At 37.7% G+C, this 25091-nt stretch overlaps 2 protein-coding genes across 2 annotated transcripts; both read left to right on the top strand.

Annotated features, from left to right (window-relative positions):
• The first annotated feature begins 6479 nt into the window (after positions 1-6479).
• LOC131969162 (class I histocompatibility antigen, F10 alpha chain-like) lies at positions 6480-13282 on the top strand. The gene is made up of 6 exons (XM_059330339.1): positions 6480-6766; positions 7938-8204; positions 9526-9804; positions 10318-10620; positions 11377-11497; positions 11857-13282. The coding sequence occupies exons 1-5, from the start codon at positions 6709-6711 to the stop codon at positions 11490-11492; spliced, it is 1023 nt and encodes a 340-aa protein (XP_059186322.1). The 5' UTR covers positions 6480-6708; the 3' UTR covers positions 11493-11497; positions 11857-13282.
• A 3811-nt stretch (positions 13283-17093) lies between these two features.
• LOC131968324 (class I histocompatibility antigen, F10 alpha chain-like) lies at positions 17094-24810 on the top strand. Its single transcript, XM_059329146.1, has 5 exons — positions 17094-18224; positions 18309-18411; positions 20041-20307; positions 23467-23742; positions 24259-24810. Exons 1-5 carry the CDS (start codon positions 18219-18221, stop codon positions 24621-24623), a joined length of 1017 nt encoding a protein of 338 aa, XP_059185129.1. The 5' UTR covers positions 17094-18218; the 3' UTR covers positions 24624-24810.
• Positions 24811-25091: the final 281 nt, after the last annotated feature.

Here is a 25091-nt window from a genome sequence, read left to right on the forward strand (position 1 = left end):
AGGCTTCACACCTTTATGACTTTGGAAAATGTTGGAACATAAAGTGTCCAGAGAATATATCTTTACTGTTGTGAATAAAAAAGGAAAAGATTAACATGATAAAACATGCCGGGACTCTTTTATGATAGTTTTAATGGATGGCCTGAACTTCTCTTTTCACAAACGAGAAGAAAAGTTTCCATTATATTCACAGTCGCTGTCAGGACTGTTAGTCTTTCAGGTCCCCAAATGTATAACTCAAGTCTGATTTCATGGTCTATTATTATTATTATTATTGTTGTTGTTGTTGTTGTTGTTAGTGGTGGACTGTTGTGTTTCTGGCCCTTGATTTATTGTGCAAATAAAAAAACAGAAAAATGCATTTAAAAGGAAAACATTGTACTTTTTTTGGGTTTTGCATTAAAAAAACATATAAAACATTTAAGAAATATTCGTTTTTTCAAACAAGTTTTAAAAATGGACTGATGTGTAACTCTTAATTACAAGTTAGTCTTTTGTTTTAATGCAACTTTATTGCCTTTATTGCTTGATTAATGTTATTTACCCTGTGATTGTTTTATGATTCTTTGTTTATTTATTGACCTTTTTCACTATTTTCTGACTCTCTCTCTCTCTCTCTCTCTCTCTCTCTCTCTCTCTCTCTCTCTCTCTCTCTCTCTGTGTGTGTGTGTGTGTGTGTGTGTGTGTGTGTGTGTTACTTCACCAACACACAGGTAACACTTACTGCTACTATACAGAGGTAGAAGAAGTATTCAGATCCTTTTACTGCAGTAAAAGTACTAATACACACTGTGAAATGACTCCACTACAGTAAAAGTCCTGCATTCTAAACTTACTGAAGTAAAAGTATAAAAATATCAACATCAAAATGTAGTTAAAGTATCGAAAGCGAAAGTGGTTGTTATGTAGAATGGACCCACTCAGATTGTTTTAAATATTAAAACATGTAATTTTATCATTATTGATGCATTTACAGTCATTGAAAAAAATATTAGACCTCATTGTTTTCTTCAGGTTCTTGTTCATTTTAATGTCTGGTTCAACTAAAGGTTCATTTGTTTGGACAAATATAATGATAACAACAAAAACAGCTGATAAGAGTTTAATTCAAGAGCTGATATCTAGACATTTAACATGGTTTTATTGATAATGAATTTGGTTATTTTCTAGAAAAAACATGTTAAATGTCTAGATATCAGCTCTTAAATTAAACTCTTATCAGCTATTTTTTGTTATTTGTCCAAACAAACGAACCTTTAGTTGAACCAGACATTAAACTTAACAAGAAACTGAAGAAAACAAGGGTCTAATATTTATTTCCATGACTGTAGATACATTTCAGCTACTCATCTCCCAGTTAAAAATGTTTAAAAAACACTTTTCTTCAAAAACTTTTTAATTTAAAATGTTGACTTACTTTGAAAAATTATGTTTGCAATATATATATATATATATATATATATATATATATATATATATATATATATTATGGAAAGTAAAATATTCATAATGTCTTAAAGGTCATGTCCAGTGGAGGAATACATTTTATTATATATTATTAAATTATTTGTATTGATTTTAATTGCATTTTATTTTTCTCAAGGCTCATTTTAACTACAGAATGGACTCAGATTGTTATATAAATTCTAAATATATTATTGGATCAAGCAGCATTTTACTGTCACCCTAACCCAGGTAGGGCTCATTTTAACTATTTAATATATTTTTTGTTATTCAATTTATAAACATACTTCATTATTTTAATTGTATCATGTTTTTTATGTTAAATCTGAAACTAACTAAAGCTGTCAGCTAAATGTAGTGGAGTAAAAAGTTCAATATTTGGCTCTAAAATGTAGTGAAATAGAAGTATAAAGTTACATAAAATAAAATAAAACTTTACTTAGTTACGGATACTAAAACTTAATTATCCAATGAGTGGAAATTCCTCTTTGGTTTCACCATAGACGTGTCTCAAAACAACAGAATAAATAGTAAAACAATAAGGAAAAAACATTTGAAGGATAGAAAAAATATAAAATAGCCTACAGCACTAACTGTACTTCACATACAAACTTTCATAAAAGCACACCACAGTACTAATACATTCCACCTCTGGTCATGTCCTCTAACTTTATTGTTAAACTTAGAATATTATAAATGTTGATTAAACCTGTGTGTTTGGTTGAAGCCTCACATGCAGCGCCCTCTGGTGGCAGAGGGACGCAGCTGCTGGGTTTACACTCAGCGACAGGAAACAATGAATTAGTTTGAGGGATTTCTTAAAGAGGTTCATTAGGCCTACTGATATACTTTTCTACACTGTTTCTCTATACAAGGTCAATGTAGCAAAGAAGCAAGAAACTAGTTTGCTATATTGGCCTTGTATAGAGAAACAGTGTAGAAAAGTTGAGGGATTTGTTGTTTCAGGTCACGTCTTTGTCCCTCTTTGTGTGTGTTTGTGTGTGTGTGTGTGTGTGTGTGTGTGTGTGTGTGCCGTCAGTGGTTCATGTCTGTTCCTCACGTTATGCTGTATTTCTTTCCACCCCTTTGTCATATTTTATGTACCTTTATGTATATGTTTGGACGGGTTGATGGCTAATTTTGTTGTCCTAGTACTTGTGCAATGACAATAAAGGCAAATCTGAATCTGATTTAATAAATAATAATAATAATAATAATAATAAAAATAATACATTTTATTCATGGGTGCCCTTTGTATCACTCAAGGACACTGTACAATGACAACAACAACAAAAACAATAAATTACAAACTAGAAATTTTCCTCTGGGGAAATCCTGAAAGGGCCACGGGGGCTACTGCCGGTGTGTGTACACTATGATGAGATTCTTCAGAGATTTCAAACAATTAATACTAGTAATGTTATAATACTATATAATATACAAGGAGCACACCTACAACAAGCATTCCTTTACAAGTACTTGAAAAGGAGTGTGTGCGCTTACGGTAACTGTAATCACATCAAAGGATCAAAGGCAATCAGAGCAGAGCAATCAACAGAATTAACTGCCACCAACTGCCGAATGTGCCGGAACAGAGGTGGACAGACTGGAATTTCTGGCCTCGAACAGAAAGCATTTCTGGCAAAACCATAATACCTATCATTGATCCGACTTCACTTTGAGCGTCCTGAGTTCTTCCTGAACGTCTACATATGGTTTTTTTTAAAGAAAAATGAAGAAACAGCTTTGTTAGAGCGATCTAAAAAAAAACTGTTACATCTCCTTTTCTCAGAAATTGTCCCGAGCACTATTGTTAGCTATTACAGCTATTGCTGTAGGGGCCAGTGCTTGGTGCGATTGCCCCATGGCCCTAATAATAATTGAACCATTAGACGGGCTGGTGGGACGATGAGGTGGATGGATGAGGAGGACCTGAAGGAGTTCAGTCAGGTATGGAGGAGCGAGGTGGTGGTGATTGTAAACAAACAGGCACACTAACTGTACATGTTGTGTCCCCTGCTGATTGTAAACAAACAAGCATCGCTTACTGTGCACAGAGTGTCCGGTGCTTGTTGTAAACAAACGGAGGTCTCTAAGTGAACACCTCCTGCAGCAGCAGCACATACACACTGTACTGCTACAGAGCTAACTGTTAGCCTGTTAGCACATACACACTGTACTGCTACAGAGCTAACTGTTAGCCTGTTAGCACATATAGCTGTACTGCTACAGAGCTAACTGTTAGCCTGTTAGCACATACACACTGTACTGCTACAGAGCTAACTGTTAGCCTGTTAGCACATATAGCTGTACTGCTACAGAGCTAACTGTTAGCCTGTTAGCACATACACACTGTACTGCTACAGAGCTAACTGTTAGCCTGTTAGCACATACACACTGTACTGCTACAGAGCTAACTGTTAGCCTGTTAGCACATATAGCTGTACTGCTACAGAGCTAACTGTTAGCCTGTTAGCACATACAGCTGTACTGCTACAGAGCTAATGTTAGCCTTCATGTAACGCAGGACCACTACATGAAAGGGTACGAATATCACTTTGTCTTCACAGGATCACTATGAACGCCCTAAGGCAAAAAGCCTCATGTGGCATCTCCAGGTACGATCGCCTTTTTAATCTTTGCTTCACGTTTCCAGTCAGCTCTGATTTTGTTCCTGCGCAGCTAAAACACGTCTTTATATTTATTTATTTTAACTTCTACTTGGCCTTGATATGACTATTTGTTCGTAACTGAATAACACTGAATGCACCATATTCACGATGTTTGTACTAACTGTATAATCTTGTTTTTTTTCTGACAGTTAAACACTCCTTGAAGATTTTTCTAACTGGATCTTCTGGTGATAAACTCAGGTATTGATCAGCAGAAAGAGGTTTGGTCAACCAGAGCTCAAGCCTCAAAGTAACAAATAATATAAATACTACAATGTCTGGATAAAAGATGTGACTGATTGATTTGTTTGTGTAAAAATCATGAACATTATTGCCTCAGTTGGAATAGTGAGAACAGAAGATCCAAGTTTCGCCAAAGCAAAATGAAAAGCAGGATCATGTGTTCAAACATCAACAGAGGTGTTCAGTTTCTGTTGTTTGAGCAGTTTTCAGCGTCCACAGCTTCAAATCAGCTCCGGAGCATTTATTCTGTAGGACAGAGCTGAGCTGATCTGATGCTTGTGTTTAAGAAGCTCTCTGACTCGCTTTCTGCTTCACTTTTATTTCTTTTCATTTCAAACTCCAACAATGAGGTGATGTATTGTTTCATGGAGACCACCTTGTGTTTTATTCTATTGTTTGTCCTGATAGTTGACCTGATGTGTGCCAACACCAGTGTGCAGCCTGTAGTGGAGCTAAACTAAACACTTTAACTTCAGAGGGGATTTAATATGTACGGAAGCGCATTGCATTCACTGGATAAAAAAAAAAAATAGACACCTTTTCTCGAAATTACGAGATCATGATCTCATAATTACGAGATCCTCGTAAGATAAAGAAAAAGGAAACGTCTGTAAATCCTCTCTCAGTGGCAATGATGGCGCTATCGCAGTTAATCTGCTACTACTACCTTCTCGGTTTGAGATACTGGGAGATACTGATGTTTCTTAAAAATTAGGATGGTATTAATATCAGCATGTCAACACTGCGCAGGCATCTCAAGTCGTTGTTCAGGCGGAAAGCCCAGTCTGACGTGCTGGATGTCGCTCTCTTTCTGCAGGAGCAGTTGAACCAACACGGGATGCTTCATGGATACAAATTCATGCATTTGAAATGCATCCAATCTGGTTGAAGTAACCAGAGATAACTCTGGGATTGCTATTTGTTGTGTAAGCATGCAGCCACATGACCATACACGAAAATCCATCAACGGCACCGTTAATACATATTCCATAAGGTTTCAGTTTGTCGTACGAATCGACATGCCATAAGAAGTTGGGGCCTGGATTTGTGTACAGGCGTCTTCTTAGACGGTTCCGTTTCCTCAGCTGTACTCCTTGAGCATCTAGGATTTTTAACAGGTGCCGTACAGTTCTCTGAGTCACTACCAAACCAGATTGGATGCATTTCAAATGCATGACCTGATGTGTGCCAACACCAGTGTGCAGCCTGTAGTGGAGCTAAACTAAACACTTTAACATACTGACATATTTCATAGAACAGCTCATTAGATAAGAACTTCAGAGGGGATTTAATATGTTCCCCTCCATCTCATTTAATAAGCAGATGGTTTGACTGCTCACATATCTGTTTAAAATAAGAGATAAAGCCAGTCTGTAGATCAACTGCAGCTTTGAACCACTGGGGGCAGCACCTCACCTCATTTACTCACTATAACATCCAGGAAACCAAACTTGGATTTGTTGTTTGTTGTTGATATTTTTGATCAGGACTGTTTTAAATCCCAGGGCAGCCATACAGAACAAAAGAACAATAAGACACTACTGAATCCCCACAAACTGCTCAGTGTCTGGTCTGTAGCTGACAGTAACCTCTGACCTGACACAACATTTCTGCACATTTCATTAGTCTGCAAAACATTTTGACAAGATGTGAGCAGCAGAAAGAATAAAACTCCTTTAATATGTGAACAAAGTTGAGTGTCTCCCCGTCCTCTTACACAGGCTGAAGTAACATCATATACAGGAGCATCTCAGTGAATTAGAATACCATAGAAAGTTTATTTATGTCAGTAATTCAATTCAAAAAGGTGAAATAACACATTATATAGATCCATTATACACAGAATGAACCATTTCATGTCTTCATGTATTTAATTTATTCTTATTATAATGATTATGGCTTACATTTAATGAAGACCTGAAATTCAGTGTCTCAAAAAAAATGAATATTGCAAAAAAACAACAACATAAACAGTCTGTTTAATATGTAAATGTTTCCTCTGAAGAGTCAGTCATCTATATGACTCAATACTTGGTTGGGACTGTTTGACTTGAACTACTGGAAATAGTCTTTTCTATGATATTGTCATTTATTGAGACGCACATGTACTTTCACTTCTGTTCAAAACCTGTCTGAGTCTGTTTGACCTAGATACAAGTGACGTCATGCTCAGAATAAATTCCCATTGGCTCAGATGAAGGTTTGTTCAGCGTCACCTCTTGTTTTCTCCTCATTTCAACTCTGATTGTGGAGCAGGAAGGATGATCTCTGTTTCTCTCTTCAGACAAACACACAAAGCTTCACTCTGGTAAATCTTCAGACGGTCACAATGCAGATCTTTGCTGCTCTGGTTCTCCTGGGAACAGCCCTGCATGGCGCTGCACCAAGTGAGTTCACATTGTTTTGTTGGTTTATTGTCAAAGAAACAAAATGCTTCATGTCTTTCTATACTGTATTTATGAGTTTCAGCGTTTTATGAATGTCTTTGATGTTTATTTCCCGGACTTCTGTGTATATTATAGAAATATTAAAAAGTAACAACCCATCATCTTAAAGTTGACGTTAGTAAATCCTGTCTGTTCACCTCATTGAATGATCCCTATAAACTTTAGTTGAACTTTTGTAAAGAGGGATAGTCAATACTCTAATCCTGAAAAGGGCACAAGTGTGTTTTCATCAACTTTAATATCTTTTATTTGTGTCATTATTTCATATTATCAGGACCATTAAGACCGATACGGTCTGATCATGTTAATGTTAAAATGGTGCGCAACAACTACACCTGACTGCAGGGTGCAATTCTGGGCGGAGCTTAACGTCCTTTGAGGTGGGTGGAGTCAAACGTTGAGGTGGGGATGGAGTCTGTTAGATTTACTCAATGGCTCCACTTATTGATGACAGCCGCGAAGCACATTTCTATTATTATTATTATTGGTTGCATATAAACAAATAAGGAGCTTATATACTTGTTATCAGAATTAAACAGAAATATATATATAACAACATGAGATAAACTATTAGATAATGTAATAGCAGGGATACCACAGCACGTGGTGCAATAACAAGATGTCAGTAAAAGTGTGAAATGACAAATAAGGAAGTTTAAAGTGGCATTAAAACTTTAAAAAAAGCTGTTGTCATTCCCATTTTCATTATGCAAACCTCAATGTTTGACTCCACCCACCTCACCTCTGTTGAGCTCCGCCCTGAATTGCACCCTGCAGGGGTATTTTAATGAACTCAGAACAAGCTGAATATAAAAGTATATGCACACATATGCAGTGAAAAAAAATCATAGGTTTTTTATTTTTATTTTTTTATCTGAAAATTCAGTTGATATCGTTGTTTTCCTGCTGAAGCCAAACAACTTCCTGCTTTGTTGGTACAATATTTGATATTGTTCACTAATGTGTGTAAACAGAATAACTTAGACTGTAACATGATATATTTACATCAATTATTAATTCATTAATTTCTGTGAGCAGGAACATAAGATTGTTAAGTGATTTATAAAACTGTGATATAAAAACTGAAATGATGACTTGTTTTTTCTTACAGTGACTCACTCTATGATGAATTTCATCACTGCATCGTCTCAAGTCCCAAACTTCCCAGAGTTTGTGTTTGTTGGTTTGGTTAATGAGATTGAGACAGATCACTATGATAGTAACAGCAGGAAATATGAACCCAAACAGGAGTGGATGATCAGAGCCACAGAAGATGATCCTCAGATCTGGCAGAGACAGACTGAGATTCTATTTGGTGAACAGCAGGCCTTCAAAAACAACATGGAAGTTGCAAAGCAGCGCTTCAACCAAACTGGAGGTTTGTTGATGTTTCACTTTCTACTGATAAAATGTTGTTTATTGTGTTGTATATTTTTATATTTTCATCCTGTATTTTAGTACACAGATGTATGAACACACACACACACACACACACACACACACACACACACACACACACACCATTGTCAGATGAAAGTGTTTGACAGCTTTTCTTGACTGAAACCCAGTCAGACACTGAGACTAGTGAATGCTGCTATACTACATGGATACAGTGTTTGTGTCCATCCCATAATAACCAGCAGAGATTATTAACACTTTATCTCCACTAGATTAGATCAGAGTAACTCTACTGAACTGCCCACAGAGAGTCGCTCCATAATAACTCTACTGCAGGAACCTGTTGATCTCAACAGTTTAACAACACACAGCTGATAGAGGAACATTACTGCCTGGTTTCTCAAAGTGTGGAGCCAGGACTGTAAAGGGGACACAGGCTGCTTCTGATGGGTCCTCATATGAGAGGAGGAGCGGTTTGTTTTAATAAAGCTGCTGACAGGACGACATAGTGAACGTCTCATTCAGATCAGAGGTTTAAAGAGTTTAACAGCTCCACTCTACCTACTAATACACAGTGTGTCCATCCCATAATATACCTTTATATGTTGTAGAAGGACAGATTATATTTGTTTATTTCACTTCACCACAGTGTGTGTAGGCCATAATATATGTATATAGTGCTGAAACAATTAGTCGATAAACTGTTTGGATGATCGACAGAACTCACACATTTTGATGATCAATTAATCATTTAAGTCTTTTTTTCAGCAAAAATGTCAAAAAGTTTCTAGTTCCAGTTCCTCAAATATGAGCATGATGTACTTTTCTCTGTTTTATATCATTTTATGTTAAATACTGTTCAGTGTTGGTTTGATAAAAGAGAAATTAAAAGATTTCTCCTTTTGCTCTGAGGACTTCTGAGTGTCCTTTTTTCATAATTTCCTGACATTTGACATTGTAAACAATAATGATTAATTGAATAATAGTCGTGATGGTCTCAGTGGAGACAGTGTGTCTCTGTGGTTAAAGAAAAGAGGATATGAAGTGTGTTAGGATGTCACTCTGTTTCCCAGCAGTCTCTGCCTCTCTGTCTCTCTCTAAGACGTCCACACTGTCCAGATGATGGCTGGCTGTAAGTGGTTGTCATGGAGACAATAACAGCAGGAGGTGTAGATTCTGTGTCTGAGTGTCTGTGGATCAGTGTGTCTCTGTGGTAAAGATGTGATATCAGCTGGTGATAGATGACTGGGCTGTGATCTCACTCTGGTTTACTGCAGTGTCTCTGTCTCTCTGTCTCTCAGGTGTCCACATTGTCCAGGTGATGTATGGCTGTGAATGGGATGATGAGACTGATGAGGTCAAAGGTTATAATCAGCATGCTTATGATGGAGAAGACTTCATATCATTGGACCTGGAGACAGAGACATGGGTCGCTCCACAACAACAGGCTGTCATCACCAAACACAAGTGGCATGATGACAAAGCTCTGATGGCTCGGTTGAAGCACTACCACACCCAGATTTGTCCTGAGTGGCTGAAGAAGTATGTGAACTTCGGGAGGAGCTCTCTGCTGAGAAAAGGTAGAGTCACATGACCTGATGTAGTTTAATGACCACGACAATGTTAATATGCCTTCTGTGTTTCCAACCATAAGTAACATTACAATAAATCTAAAGCATACAGAGGCTGAATCTGTCTCAGTTTAAACACATTTCTTTTTCTCTCTCGTCTCTTTATTTCTCTGACTCAACACATTTATCCCCACTCGTCTGTCTCACACTCACTGTCCACTGCACTCTTTAATCTGTCTCACCTCTCTTCATCTGTTTCTTCCCTTCAGTCTCTGTTAGAGACTATGAAAGGGCAGAATATCACTTTGCCTTCGTGAGCTCAATATAAACGCCGTAAGGCAAAAAGCAGGCTAAGATCTTTCCAGCAATATAGCGGGACATTTGTGGGACGGCACTATGAAAGGGGCTTTCTTTTCTCAAATAATAAGATGTATTTGCATTGTATACATACTGTATATATAGTGTATTAAGGTAGTGATAGTAATAAAGAACCTATAAAGTGTGTTTCTCTTCTCTCTGCAGACCTTCCCTCAGTGTCTCTCCTCCAGAAGACTCCCTCCTCTCCAGTCAGCTGCCACGCTACAGGTTTCTACCCTGACGGAGCCATGATGTTCTGGAGGAAAGATGGAGAGGAGCTTCATGAGGACGTGGACCTCGGAGAGATCCTCCCCAACCACGATGGATCCTTCCAGATGAGTGTTGACCTGGACCTCTCATCAGTCAAACCTGAAGACTGGACCAGGTACGACTGTGTGTTTCAGCTGGTTGGTGTGAAGGAGCACATCTTCACCAGACTGGAAGAAGAAAAGATCAGGACCAACAGAGGTGAGACTTCTATCTGTCTTTGTTTTGTTTACACTTTCTTGTATCTAGTTTTTTATATATCATTTTAAGACTTAGATCAGAAATCGTTCTGCTGTTCACTTGTCCTGTGAATAGTTTGAATGACACTAAAGTTAATCTTGAATCTCTCTTCTGCTTTAAGTATTAAACCAATACATTTACCCACTTCTGCACCCAGAATTATTACCACAGTTTGTTTTGTGTTGCCTGTCCAATGTTTGCTTGAGCTTAAGTTGAAATAAAAAAATAAATAAATAATAATACAAAAATAATTTATCATCAATTTATTTATTTTTTTAGGTTTTTATCACTTTTTGAAAGTCAATTTCAGTTTTCAAATCACATTAAAAATATATATAATCTACACATTTTTTCAACCTTTTAATTTGTATCCACAGTTCAGAGAGAATACTATATAATAATCACTGTATTGACTGAACTACTGGCCAGTTTTAGAGGCTGAATAATGGAATAATTTAATAAATATATGAAAGAACGTATCTATCAGTAAATTAGTCAGAATCAAGTTTATTGGCCGAGGATGTTAACATTCAAAACAGAGTTTGTGTCAAAAACCCACATATGGGACAGAAACCAACACAGACATGCAGCTAAACAAAGACAACAAAGTTATAGACGAGGATAATAATAAAAAAACTGATAAACTGACGTTCTTCTCTTCTGACCTGCTTCACCTGTTCAGGTTGTGACTATTTCTTGTTGTTTTCTGCTCAACAGAGAAACCCACTGACAAGAACGTCATCATCATTCCTGCAGTCGTTCTTCCTCTCGTCCTCCTCCTCCTCGCTGTGATTGGATTCTTAGTTTACAGAAGGTGCAATGGGATGCTTTAAGGCAGGTAGGAGCTCACAGGTAGAGTGGAGTTGCAATGTTTTTCCACTGTGTTGTGGAGAGTATTTTAGTTTATTGTTTGTTCAAGGGACAGAGGATTAATAAAACCCTTTTTGCAAGAGGAGTCAGAGTGAGCTGTGTGCTGAGGAAAAGAGTCAACATGAAGGTTTACACTCTGGAACTGGTTTTGCTCCTAAAATTATTAAGTTAGTTAAGTGGGTTAAAAAAAGGAAGGTAGAAGAGATTAATTTGTCAGTGTGAGTGAATAGAAGAGGGGATCATGTCCACAGAGAAGAAGGTGTTAGAAGATACTCTGGCATTTGGCAGTTGTGACGACTAAAACCATGTGTGTGTTTTGTTTTTCAGCCAACTGTAAGTCATCTTCTGAAAACAACTCTGAGTTCTCTGAGAAACTGAATTCTGAAAAAGACAACCCTGAAGGCCAAACACACAACCCTGCACAAAGTGGGCTGCTTCAGGAGACATGAACTTTTCACACCTGCTGTTAAACAAAGACGCCTTCAACTTTGTGTAAAACAACTTCTGTCATTGTTTCTTATTCAGCTTTTGTGACACAAGAAGAACATATTTGACTTTATACAGATTTTCCATAACAAAGTTGAGATATTAATAAAAGTGTGAACAGAAAGACACAGATTCTTTCAGAAACCTTCACATCGGCAGGTCAGATAAAGTGTAATATTAAAAAGTCAAATATGAACCTTAAGAAAAACAGTGACACCAAATCACTGAAACAGTGTTGAAAAGGATTACAAATAAATAATTTGTTTAAAAAGCATATTAGCTAAATGCTTACAAAATGTTCACACTAGTTAATGAATCATGGATATTTGAGATCTAAATGAAGCTGTAAATATGAGGCTTTGTGGAATTTTACTCTCCAAACCTCTATGGTAAATAATTCAGATTTTTATATATATTTTTTCTATTTCTTCTTTAGGTTTATGGACACATTTTGCACTGTGTCTGTAGTGCACTATGGGACATTTAGCAGATATGGTTAATAAAACAGTGGTCATAAATAATAATAAATATACATTGTGCAAAAATCTTTGTAATATTAATAAAGGATGGGTGGGGCGTAAACACACTTCCATTATTTAAGTTAAGTTATATAAATGAAGTTTATGTGAAATGTCTGATTCCCTGATGAGATTTATGAAACATTTTTGATTTGACCTCTGCAGAATTTCTCACATATGAGAACCATGGACGACTTTGTGTTTCATTCTGAAGTGAACAATCATTTCATTTGCTTTGAATTCTCAGAAATCCTTCTTTTGCAATCGAAAATATAATTCAAAGAAAAGGCCAAATGTCCAAACTGTTTTTAAATGAGTGACATTTTCCTGGTTAACAGATTCAGCAGATGTGGTTTAACACAAACTGGTGGTGAGCATAAATATTAGACACAAGCCTGAAGTGGAAGGTGAGCTTCTCAAGGGTTTTAATATTTATAATGTTCCACTTAAACATGTTAAATCCAGAAACCCTGTGACAACACTGGACAACATGTGTAAGTTGTTGTGTGATGCTGGTGTCTCTGTGTGTCCTGTCATGTCCCGTACAACACTTCTAAACTCTGTCATGTTGTGGAGAAGATCTCTGATCTGTTTCACAAGGTTTTATGGAGAAGAAGCTCTTTTTCTTTAGTTTTATTTGGTGAACTGGATTCTGTTCTTCACTTAAAAAGTACACCAGTGTGTAAATCATCATGTAGAGATATGGTGTGTATAATATATAAAGCTATAAAATAAATGTTTCATCTGGATTTCTAGAATGTTTTGTTTTAATTTCGTTCAAATAACTTTTCTTCGTTCATTGCTCTCAAAACTCATTTTTATGGCTCATTTTTAATTGTCAGCTTTTATCATGTGTCAATATAATATCAAGATATTAAATAAAGCTGAAAAATTGACAAAAAATAGTGTTTGTGTAATTGAAAACATTTCTGTTTAGAGTGTAACAGCCTCCATTTAACTACAACTTGTAATGATCAGGGTTTATATAATGAGTATTGTTCTTCTGAAAAAGACAACAGTTAAGAGTTATTATTTGTTTGTTGGGGGTTCAAAGTTTTACAGAATTTTTTTTCAGGACAACACTATGGTCTCAATCGCTGACACTCCAATGAGTCCCTGTTCATTTTTCTGAGGTAAGAGGGAGGCATAAAAGAAAGCCTTGCCCCCCCTGCTGCAACCCCAGCTGGCAGCAACGAATTAAAAGAAAAGTTACGTCCGATTCGACATTTACCAGCGCGAGTTTCCAATGTCCGACTGCAGTGAATGCAGCACGAGTTAACGTCAGAGCGGCCGGCAAGACACTGATTTGTTTTGAAAACTGAGTGGCGCGAAGCGAGGGAGCCAGGAGTCGCGAGGAGAGAAGAGACGGCGGGAAAGAGGTAAAAACTGATTAACTATCTATCAAGAAATTAAATTATAATGGAAGCACAGTGCTAGCATAGCTGTGATTCTGGTTTTGCGATGATAAAAATCTGGTTGGAGAAAGTTATTTCGTTAACTATACATGTAATGTTAGCTAGGTCTGACCTTAGTTATGTGTAAAGTAGGCTACAAACGCTAATATTGATTAAAAGTTACTTTGAATTTTACAGAAATTAAGAGGAAAGGTAGCATACGTTGTTTTTTCCCACCAAAGAGAAAGATGAAAGAAATAGAAAATGAACAACTGATGGAAGGAGAGAAAAGATGAAGATGAGGTGGAAGGACAGAAAAGATGAAGATGAGGTGGAAGGACAGAAAAGATGAAGATGAGGTGGATGAGAGAGAGAAGATGAAGATGAGGTGGAAGGAGAGAGAAGATGAAGATGAGGTGGAAGGAGAGAGAAGATGAAGATGAGGTGGAAGGAGAGAGAAAAGATGAAGATGAGGTGGATGAGAGAGAGAAGATGAAGATGAGGTGGAAGGAGAGAGAAGATGAAGATGAGGTGGATGAGAGAGAGAAGATGAAGATGAGGTGGAAGGAGAGAGAAGATGAAGATGAGGTGGAAGGAGAGAGAAAAGATGAAGATGAGGTGGAAGGACAGAAAAGATGAAGATGAGGTGGAAGGACAGAAAAGATGAAGATGAGGTGGATGAGAGAGAGAAGATGAAGATGAGGTGGAAGGAGAGAGAAGATGAAGATGAGGTGGATGAGAGAGAGAAGATGAAGATGAGGTGGATGGAGAGAGAAGATGAAGATGAGGTGGAAGGAGAGAGAAAAGATGAAGATGAGGTGGAAGGAGAGAGAGAAGATGAAGATGAGGTGGAAGGAGAGAGAGAAGGGCAACAGAAAAGTGACAGAGAAAGAATACAAGGCCAAGGCGACCAGGGACGTTTTGCTATCAGCTGTATTTAAGAGACATTGCTTAGACTTCTTCAAATAAATATAAATATTCATGTTTGCTTATATATGAGTAATTGGGGAAACTTGTCAGTGTGAAAGTGTGATGAGATGGAGACAGAGTTTTAATATTTTGTGAAGTGTATTTTAGATCTATTGCTCAGATTAAATTCCAAAATTAAACAAATTAACCTAAAAATACTCTCCCAGGCTAAAATGTTAGTGTGTGTTAAACACAGTCTGATGGTTATAACTTATCAATGACAGTTCCAAATTGATTATGTTTTACTAGTCATCATATTGTATAATTAGTTCAGATGTAATGCAGTTTAAATTTCTCCTCCTCTCCATCTTCTAGACGTATCCAAGTCCAGGTGTGAGGTGCCAGTGTGAGAGAGTTTCCCTAAGACCCTCCAGGGAGGAGCCAGGAGAAGCTTCAGCAGCGACTGGTACAAATCTCACCCCTGGTTAGAATACTCTCACTCAAAAGATGCAACTTACTGTTTTGCTTGTAGGCATTTTTCACTCCCTGATGCTCCAAGGACTGTTTTCACCTCATTCAAGGGTTATCGTAACTGGAAAAAGGCTACAATGAAAGACAGTGGTTTCTGTTCTCATGGCAGATCTGAAGGTTATGTAAAAAGACTGAGGGACAAACTGGGAGAATGTGTGTTCTGAGTGAACAATAACAGCGTTGTCCAGAACCGTGTTTGAGTGCCTTGACCCATTTATTTCCAGTGTATTTATGCTCACCTTAGTACAGCTCAGTTCAATGGTCTTCATGGGTAAGTTTTTCTTTTGATAGTTTCTTCTTGTCAAAAACTGTTTGCTTCCCCACTCACATATCTGCCACTCAACACCTGTGTCTTACCTTAATGCCTTTCCTGTGATAATGCCCCACCTACAGTAGTGTTACCATACTTCTATCTCCTATTAAGTGAGATCACATTGTATGGTCACGTATTCCTAATATGAACTGTTTCACATGAAACCTCAAATGCAACACATTGATTGCATGAGATTAAGTTTGTCTGTATGAGTTTGTAAATGGCAGCCCGTGTCCTTTTGTAGTGTGTACATACTATTTGTCATCAAACAGTGATAACTGATTAAATTCAGTATATATATGTCTGCCATATGTTGCCACCTTTCAAAAATTCCTGCCTCCCCATAAATATTCAGGCTCAGCTGTGAGAGAAGTCACTGCAGTGAAACAATCTGCCAGAGAAACATTCCTCAGTCTTTCCAACTACAACTTCCTTTTGAGTCTTTAGAGTCAGGTTCATGAATATCAGTTTATCTAAACTCTCTCTAACTTGCTTTTCCCTCCGTAACTCTCACTCCAAGATTAAACTTAAAATCCTGTTATACATCATAATCTGCACTCACTTTTATTTCTCCCATTGGACCTGCAGCTCGTCTCCTAAAGGGGCGTGGCAGTAACTGAACTCACCTGACAGGTACAGGGACTGAGAGGTCAGTGAGCCGTCTCGCTTGGTACCTGTCTCTGTTGACACACCTTTATTGAGAGATAAAGAAGTTCCTCATGTGGCATCTCCAGGTACCATCACCTTTTAATTCTTTGCTTCACTTTTCCAGTCAGTGCTGATTTTGTTCCTGCGCAGCTAAAACACATCTTTATATTTATTTATTTTAACTTCTACTTGGCCTTGATATGACTATTTGTTTGTAACTGAATAACACTGAATGCACCATATTCACGATGTTTGTGCTGATTGTATAATCTTGTTTTTCTGACAGTTAAACACTCCTTGAAGATTTTTATAACTGGATCTTCTGGTGATAAACTCAGGTATTGATCAGCAGAAAGAGGTTTGGTCAACCAGAGCTCAAAGTAACAAATAATATAAATACTACAATGTCTGGATAAAAGATGTGACACAGATTGATTTGTTTGTGTAATAATCATGAACATTTTTGTCTCAGTTGGAATAGTGACAACAAAACATCTAAGTTTCTTATTAAACCTTATTAACTTCTATAACTTTTTATAAAGTCCTTCAACAGCAGTAAGAGAGGGTGGAAACAGAGAAACTATATGAAGCGCCAAAGCAAAATGAAAAGCAGGATCATGTATTCAAACATCAACAGAGGTGTTCAGTTTCTGTTGTTTCAGCAGTTTTCAGCGTCCACAGCTTCAAATCAGCTCCGGAGCATTTATTCTGTAGGACAGAGCTGAGCTGATCTGATGCTTGTGTTTAAGAAGCTCTCTGACTCGCTTTCTGCTTCACTTTTATTTATTTTCATTCCAAACTCCAACAATGAGGTGAAATATTGTTTCATGGAGACCACCTTGTGTTTTATGATATTGTTTGTCCTGATAGTTGACCTGATGTGTGCCAACACCAGTGTTCAGGCCTGTAGTGGAGCTAAACTAAACACTTTAACATACTGACATATTTCATAGAACAGCTCATTAGATAAGAACTTCAGAGGGATTTAATATGTTCCCCTCCATCTCATTTAATAAGCAGATGGTTTGACTGCTCACATATCTGTTTAAAATAAGAGATAAAGCCAGTCTGTAGATCAACTGCAGCTTTGAACCACTGGGGGCAGCACCTCACCTCATTTACTCACTATAACATCCAGGAAACCAAACTTGGATTTGTTGTTTGTTGTTGATATTTTTGATCAGGACTGTTTTAAATCCCAGGGCAGCCATACAGAACAAAAGAACAATAAGACACTACTGAATCCCCACAAACTGCTCAGTGTCTGGTCTGTAGCTGACAGTAACCTCTGACCTGACACAACATTTCTGCACATTTCATTAGTCTGCAAAACATGTTGACAAGATGTGAGCAGCAGAAAGAATAAAACTCCTTTCATATGTGAACAAAGTTGAGTGTCTCCCCGTCCTCTTACACAGGCTGAAGTAACATCATATACAGGAGCATCTCAATGAATTAGAATATCATAGAAAGTTTATTTATGTCAGTAGTTCAATTCAAAAAGGTGAAATAACACATTATATAGATCCATTATACACAGAATGAACCATTTCATGTCTTCATTTATTTAATTTATTCTTATTATAATGATTATGGCTTACATTTAATGAAGACCTGAAATTCAGTGTCTCAAATGTGAATATTGCAAAAAAAACAACAACATAAAAAGTCTGTTTAATGTGTAAATGTTGTCCTCTGAAAAGTCTGTCATCTATATGACTCAATACTTGGTTGGGACTGTTTGACTTGAACTACTGGAAATAGTCTTTTCTATGATATTGTCATTTATTGAGACGCACATATACTTTCACTTTCGTTCATAACTTGTCTGAGTCTGTTTTACCTAGATACAAGTGACGTCATGCTCAGAATAAATTCCCATTGGCTCAGATGAAGGTTTGTTCAGCGTCACCTCTTGTTTTCTCCTCATTTCAACTCTGATTGTGGAGCAGGAAGGATGATCTCTGTTTCTCTCTTCAGACAAACACACAAAGCTTCACTCTGGTAAATCTTCAGACGGTCACAATGCAGATCTTTGCTGCTCTGGTTCTCCTGGGAACAGCCCTGCATGGCGCTGCACCAAGTGAGTTCACATTGTTTTGTTGCTTTATTGTGAAAGAAACAAAATGCTTCATGTCTTTCTACACTGTATTTATGAGTTTCAGCGTTTTATGAATGTCTTTGATGTTTATTTCCTGGACTTCTGTGTATATTATAGAAATATTAAAAAGTAACAACCCATCATCTTAAAGTTGACGTCAGTAAATCCTGTCTGTTCACCTCATTGAATGATCCCTATAAACTTTAGTTGAACTTTTGTAAAGAGGGATAGTCAATACTCTAATCCTGAAAAGGGCACAAGTGTGTTTTCATCAACTTTTATATCTTTTATTTGTGTCATTATTATATTATATTATTATTATATATTATCAGGACCATTAAGACCGATACGGTCTGATCATGTTAATGTTAAAATGGCAGCATGACGTTGCAGCGCAACAACTCCACCTGACTGCAGGGTGCGATTCTGGGCGGAGCTTAACGTCCGTTGAGGTGGGTGGAGTCAAACGTTGAGGTGGGTGGAGTCAAACATTGAGGTGGGTGGAGTCTGTTAGATTTACTCAGTGGCACCACTTATTGATGACAGCCATGAAGTACACTTCTATTATTATTATTATTGGCTGCATTTAAACAAATAAGGAGCATATTTATGTGTTATCGGAATTAAACAGAAATACATATATAACAACATTAGACAAACTATTAGATAATGTAATAGCAGGGATACCACAGCGCACAGTGCAATAACAAGATGTCAGTAAAAATGTGAAATGACAAATAAGGAAGTTTAAAGCGGCATTAAAGCTTTAAAAAAAAAAGCTGTTGTCATTCCCATTTTCATTATGCCAACCTCAATGTTTGACTCCACCCTCAACCTCCGTAGAGCTCCGCCCAAATTGCACCCTGCAGTCGGGGGCTTCTCTCGCGCAACAGTCCAGGCCACATTTAGAAAAATAAATTTTAAAAACAACATTAAAAGACTTTTATACTAAACGGTTCTTGTCCATAACTACATTTAGTGCTCTAATACAAGATATTAGTGTTTTACGGTCGTTTCTTATATAAAGTGTGTCGCTATTATTCCGTCTGTGTCCGCGACTGAAATGTTTATTTTCCTGTTGGAGTCTTCTCCCTGAACACAAATGTGAAGTCATGTTGGGTCAAACCGTTTTGCTGAACAGTTAGTTTTTCTTATCACTATATATATTTTTGGTCGACGACATGGACTGCTGTTTTTGAACTCGAGTCCATTATAATTCAGGGAAAAACAGGAGTACCATGTGTCCAAAGACCTACAAGGAGCATAATTAAGTGTTTGGTATCTTTATTGAACTCAGAACAAGCTGAATATAAAAGTATATGTGCACATATGCAGTGAAAAAAAATCATAGGTTTTTTATTTTTATTTTTTTATCTGAAAAGTCAGTTGGTATCGTTGTTTTCCTGCTGAAGCCAAACAACTTCCTGCTTTGTTGGTACAATATTTGATATTGTTCACTAATGTGTGTAAACAGAATAACTTAGACTGTAACATTATATATTTACATTAACTATTAATTAATTAATTTCTGTGAGCAGGAAAATAAGATTGTTAAGTGATTTATAAAACTGTGATATAAAAACTGAAATGATGACTTGTTTTTTCTTACAGTGACTCACTCTATGATGAATTTCATCACTGCATCGTCTCAAGTCCCAAACTTCCCAGAGTTTGTGTTTGTTGGTTTGGTTAATGAGATTGAGGTAGTGCATTATGATAGTAACAGCAGGAAATATGAACCCAAACAGGAGTGGATGATCAGAGTCACAGGAGATGATCCTCAGTACTGGCAGAGGGAGACTGAGATTCTATTTGGTGACCAGCAGGTCTTCAAAAACAACATTGAAGTTGTAAAGCAGCGCTTCAACCAAACTGGAGGTTTGTTGATGTTTCACTTTCTACTGATAAAATGTTGTTTATTGTGTTGTATATTTTTATATTTTCATCCTGTATTTTAGTACACAGACGTTAACACACACACACACACACACCCCATTGTCAGATGAAAGTGTTTGACAGCTTTTCTTGACTGAAACCCAGTCAGACACTGAGACTAGTGAATGCTGCTATACTACATGGATACAGTGTTTGTGTCCATCCCATAATAACCAGCAGAGATTATTAACACTTTATCTCCACTAGATTAGATCAGAGTAACTCTACTGAACTGCCCACAGAGAGTCGCTCCATAATAACTCTACTGCAGGAACCTGTTGATCTCAACAGTTTAACAACACACAGCTGATAGAGGAACATTACTGCCTGGTTTCTCAAAGTGTGGAGCCGGGACTGTAAAGGGGACACAGGCTGCTTCTGATGGGTCCTCATATGAGAGGAGGAGCGGTTTGTTTTAATAAAGCTGCTGACAGGACGACATAGTGAACGTCTCATTCAGATCAGAGGTTTAAAGAGTTTAACAGCTCCACTCTACCTACTAATACACAGTGTGTCCATCCCATAATATACCTTTATATGTTGTAGAAGGACAGATTATATTTGTTTATTTCACTTCACCACAGTGTGTGTAGGTCATAATATATGTATATAGTGCTGAAACAATTAGTCTATAAACTGTTTGGATGATCAACAGAACTCACACGCTTTGATAATCAAATAATCATTTAAGTCTTTTTTTCAGCAAAAATATCAAAAAGTTTCTAGTTCCAGTTCCTCAAATATGAGCATGATCTACTTTTCTCTGTTTTATATCATTTTATGTTAAATACTGTTCCGTTTTGGTTTGATGAAAGAGCAATTAGAAGATTTCTCCTTTTGCTCTGAGGACTTCTGAGTGTCCTTTTTTCGTTACATAATCAATGACAACTGTAATTAATTTGAGCCACAAATATTTAGAAAAACCACAGATGAGATTAGATTAACTTTACTTGACCATGGTGGGTCGGTTCCATAATAACATCAATAGTGCTGAAACAATCACTCAATTAATTGATTAGTTGATTGACAGAAAAGTAGTCGACACAAATTTTGACAATCAAATAATAATTTAAGTCTTATAGAAGAGGATATTGTTGGACTGATCCACTGGCTGCAGGGTCTCAATGTAACGTTCAGTTCAGGTTTAATCAGAGTCTGATGATCAGGACTCCACCTCAGTGTGTCTGTTCCTGCAGCTCACATGAAGCCACACCACCTTCAGCAGTGGAGACAAACTGGTGTCTCAGTGGAGACAAACTGGTGGTCTCAGTGGAGACAAACTGGTGTCTCAGTGGAGACAAACTAGTGGTCTCAGTGGAGACAAACTGGTGTCTCAGTGGAGACAAACTAGTGGTCTCAGTGGAGACAAACTGGTGTCTCAGTGGAGACAAACTAGTGGTCTCAGTGGAGACAAACTGGTGTCTCAGTGGAGACAAACTGGTGTCTCAGTGGAGACAAACTGGTGGTCTCAGTGGAGACAAACTGGTGTCTCAGTGGAGACAAACTGGTGGTCTCAGTGGAGACACTGGCCCTCATTTATCAAGCGAGCGTAGAAACGAGCGCAGATCTGAGCGTATATTTGGTCTTGCGACAGGGTTCACGTGTGATTTATCAAACGATCGTATCTCTCCAATCACAGCGTAAGAGTGATCGGCTGTTGATAAATGTGGCGGCTCGAAACGAGCGTCATTTAAATACCACGCCCTAATATATACCCGATTCAGAAGACTCGCCTTCAGAGTTTACGACACCGAAGGACGCAATACGGCCAAAAAGAGGATTTTTTCACCCTCTAAACTCAGCTTTATTAGCAAAGTGCACCATTACGATTAACAATAGGGGCAATATAGACATATTAAAGAAATACGCAGCGACGGAGGTTTATGAAATAAAAGTACTTATAGTTATAAACTCAAACAAGTCCAGTGATTATTTTACATTTGGAGCACGGACTTAGAAGTTTTCAGCTTTTTGGTTGAAGGAAGTAAACAATGTTTTAAAGTAAGTTTTAATTCTAAAAGAAGAGGAATTTCTCAGAGGCAGAAAGTGAAACGCTGACGTCCAACAGCTGCAACACAACAAACTGGTTTTGTTTGGCAGCATAAAAAGTGAAAAAGAAGGAAATCAGTGGTGCTGTCAGCAGAGTAGCGGACTATTAAACTCCCGGCGAGGTTTGAGTAATTACATCGTTATATAAAGCCTAATAATCTATATAATATCCGAATATTGCTATTATTATGATGGAGAGATATTATTCACCTCTTTACATTTACTAATAATGATGTCCTAGTCAGAGGAGCGTGTGACGGCGCTGATTGGAAATGTTTCTATTCGGGCAGCACCGCTGGTGGAGGAGACGCTGACGCTCCGGTGTCGGAGCTGGATAATAATAATAATAATAATAATAATAATAACAGGAAACAGCAGAAGACAACAACATTTAATGTCCTCGGCTGGTATTCTGTTTAAAGAATTTCACGATCGCAGGGTTTATTTATTTATGGATTATGTTTTAATGATAAATTATGTAGTCCAAACATGTTTTGCTTTGTCACTATTAAAAATCAAAACACCACAGAGTTTTATCAGCTCCAGGCATCGATACAATAGTCTGAGATCAATTCTCCGACTCAGACGTGTGCACTTCACGCTGACTCAGATTCGCGTACACGAGCTGAGAGCAGACATGAGATCTGATCGTACCGTCCGCTCACGTCCAAATTGATAAATGCCGAGGCTTGCGTAGAAATCATCTTACGCCCACTTTACGCTCACTTTCTGACGTACGCTCGTTTGATAAATGAGGGCCAATGTGTCTCTGTGGTTAAAGAAAAGAGGATATGAAGTGTGTTAGGATGTCCCTCTGTTTCCCAGCAGTCTCTGCCTCTCTGTCTCTCTCTAAGACGTCCACACTGTCCAGATGATGGCTGGCTGTAAGTGGTTGTCATGGAGACAATAACAGCAGGAGGTGTAGATTCTGTGTGTGAGTGTCTGTGGATCAGTGTGTCTCTGTGGTAAAGATGTGATATCAGCTGGTGATAGATGACTGGGCTGTGATCTCACTCTGGTTTACTGCAGTGTCTCTGTCTCTCTGTCTCTCAGGTGTCCACATACTCCAGAGGATGATTGGCTGTGAATGGGATGATGAGACTGATGAGGTCAAAGGTTATGAACAGTACGCTTATGATGGAGAGGACTTATCATTGGACCTGGAGACAGAGACATGGGTCGCTCCAAAACAACAGGCTGTCATCACCAAACACAAGTTGGATAATAATAAAGCTTGGATGGATCGGTACAAACACTACCACACCGTGTATTGTCCTGAGGAGCTGAAGAAGCTTGTGAACTTGGGGAGGAGCTCTCTGCTGAGAAAAGGTAGAGTCACATGACCTGATGTAGTTTAATGACCACGACAATGTTAATATGTCTTCTGTGTTTCCAACCATAAGTAACATTACAATAAATATAAAGCATACAGAGGCTGAATCTGTCTCAGTTTAAACACATTTCTTTTTCTCTCTCTTCTTCTCTTTATTTCTCTGACTCAACACATTTATCCCCACTCGTCTGTCTCACACTCACTGTCCACTGCACTCTTTAATCTGTCTCACCTCTCTTCATCTGTTTCTTCCCTTCAGTCTCTGTTAGAGACTATGAAAGGGCAGAATATCACTTTGCCTTCGCGGGCTCAATATGAACGCCGTAAGGCAAAAAGCAGGCAAAGATCTTTCCTGCAATATAGTGGGACATTTGTGGGACGGCACTATGAAAGGGGCTTTCTTTTATCAATTAATGAGATGTATTTGCATTGTATACATACTGTATATATAGTGTATCAAGGTAGTGATAGTAATAAAGAACCTATAAACTGTGTTTCTCTTCTCTCTGCAGACCTTCCCTCAGTGTCTCTCCTCCAGAAGACTCCCTCCTCTCCAGTCAGCTGCCACGCTACAGGTTTCTACCCTGACGGAGCCATGATGTTCTGGAGGAAAGATGGAGAGGAGCTTCATGAGGACGTGGACCTCGGAGAGATCCTCCCCAACCACGATGGATCCTTCCAGATGAGTGTTGACCTGGACCTCTCATCAGTCAAACCTGAAGACTGGACCAGGTACGACTGTGTGTTTCAGCGGGTTGGTGTGAAGGAGCACATCTTCACCAGACTGGAAGAAGAAAAGATCAGGACCAACAGAGGTGAGACTTCTATCTGTCTTTGTTTTGTTTACAGTTTCTTCTATCTAGTTTATTATATATAATTTTAAGACTTGGATCAGAAATCGTTCTGCTGTTCACTTGTCCTGTGAATAGTTTGAATGACACTAAAGTTAATCTTGAATCTCTCTTCTGCTTTAAGTATTAAACCAATACATTTACCCACTTCTGCACCCAGAATTATTACCACAGTTTGTTTTGTGTTGCCTGTCCAAAGTTTGCTTAAGCTTAAGTTGAAATAAAAAAAATATAAATAATAATAATTTATTATCAATTAATTTTGTTAGGTTTTTATCACTTTTAGAAAGTCAATTTTAGTTTTCAAATCACATTAAAAATAAGTATAATAAGTATAATCTACACATTTTTTAACAATTTGTATCCACAGTTCAGAGAGAATACTATATAATAATCACTGTATTGACTGAACTACTGGCCAGTTTTAGAGGCTGAATAATGGAATAATTTAATAAATATTTGAAAGAACGTATCTATCAGTAAATTAGTCAGAA

The sequence above is a fragment of the Centropristis striata genome, chromosome 3, assembly GCF_030273125.1.
Source record: "Centropristis striata isolate RG_2023a ecotype Rhode Island chromosome 3, C.striata_1.0, whole genome shotgun sequence".
In the NCBI taxonomy this organism is placed as follows: Eukaryota; Metazoa; Chordata; class Actinopteri; order Perciformes; family Serranidae; genus Centropristis; species Centropristis striata.

Excerpts from the sequence above, each read along its gene's own strand:
- LOC131969162 (XM_059330339.1), top strand. The coding sequence starts at position 6,709 with ATGCAGATCTTTGCTGCTCTGGTTCTCCTGGGAACAGCCCTGCATGGC. Across the intron at positions 9,805-10,317 it reads GAGCTCTCTGCTGAGAAAAG|ACCTTCCCTCAGTGTCTCTC; the intron begins GTAGAGTCACAT and ends TTCTCTCTGCAG. Across the intron at positions 10,621-11,376 it reads AAAGATCAGGACCAACAGAG|AGAAACCCACTGACAAGAAC; the intron begins GTGAGACTTCTA and ends TCTGCTCAACAG.
- LOC131968324 (XM_059329146.1), top strand. Across the intron at positions 18,412-20,040 it reads CCTGCATGGCGCTGCACCAA|TGACTCACTCTATGATGAAT; the intron begins GTGAGTTCACAT and ends TTTTTCTTACAG. Across the intron at positions 20,308-23,466 it reads GCGCTTCAACCAAACTGGAG|GTGTCCACATACTCCAGAGG; the intron begins GTTTGTTGATGT and ends TCTGTCTCTCAG.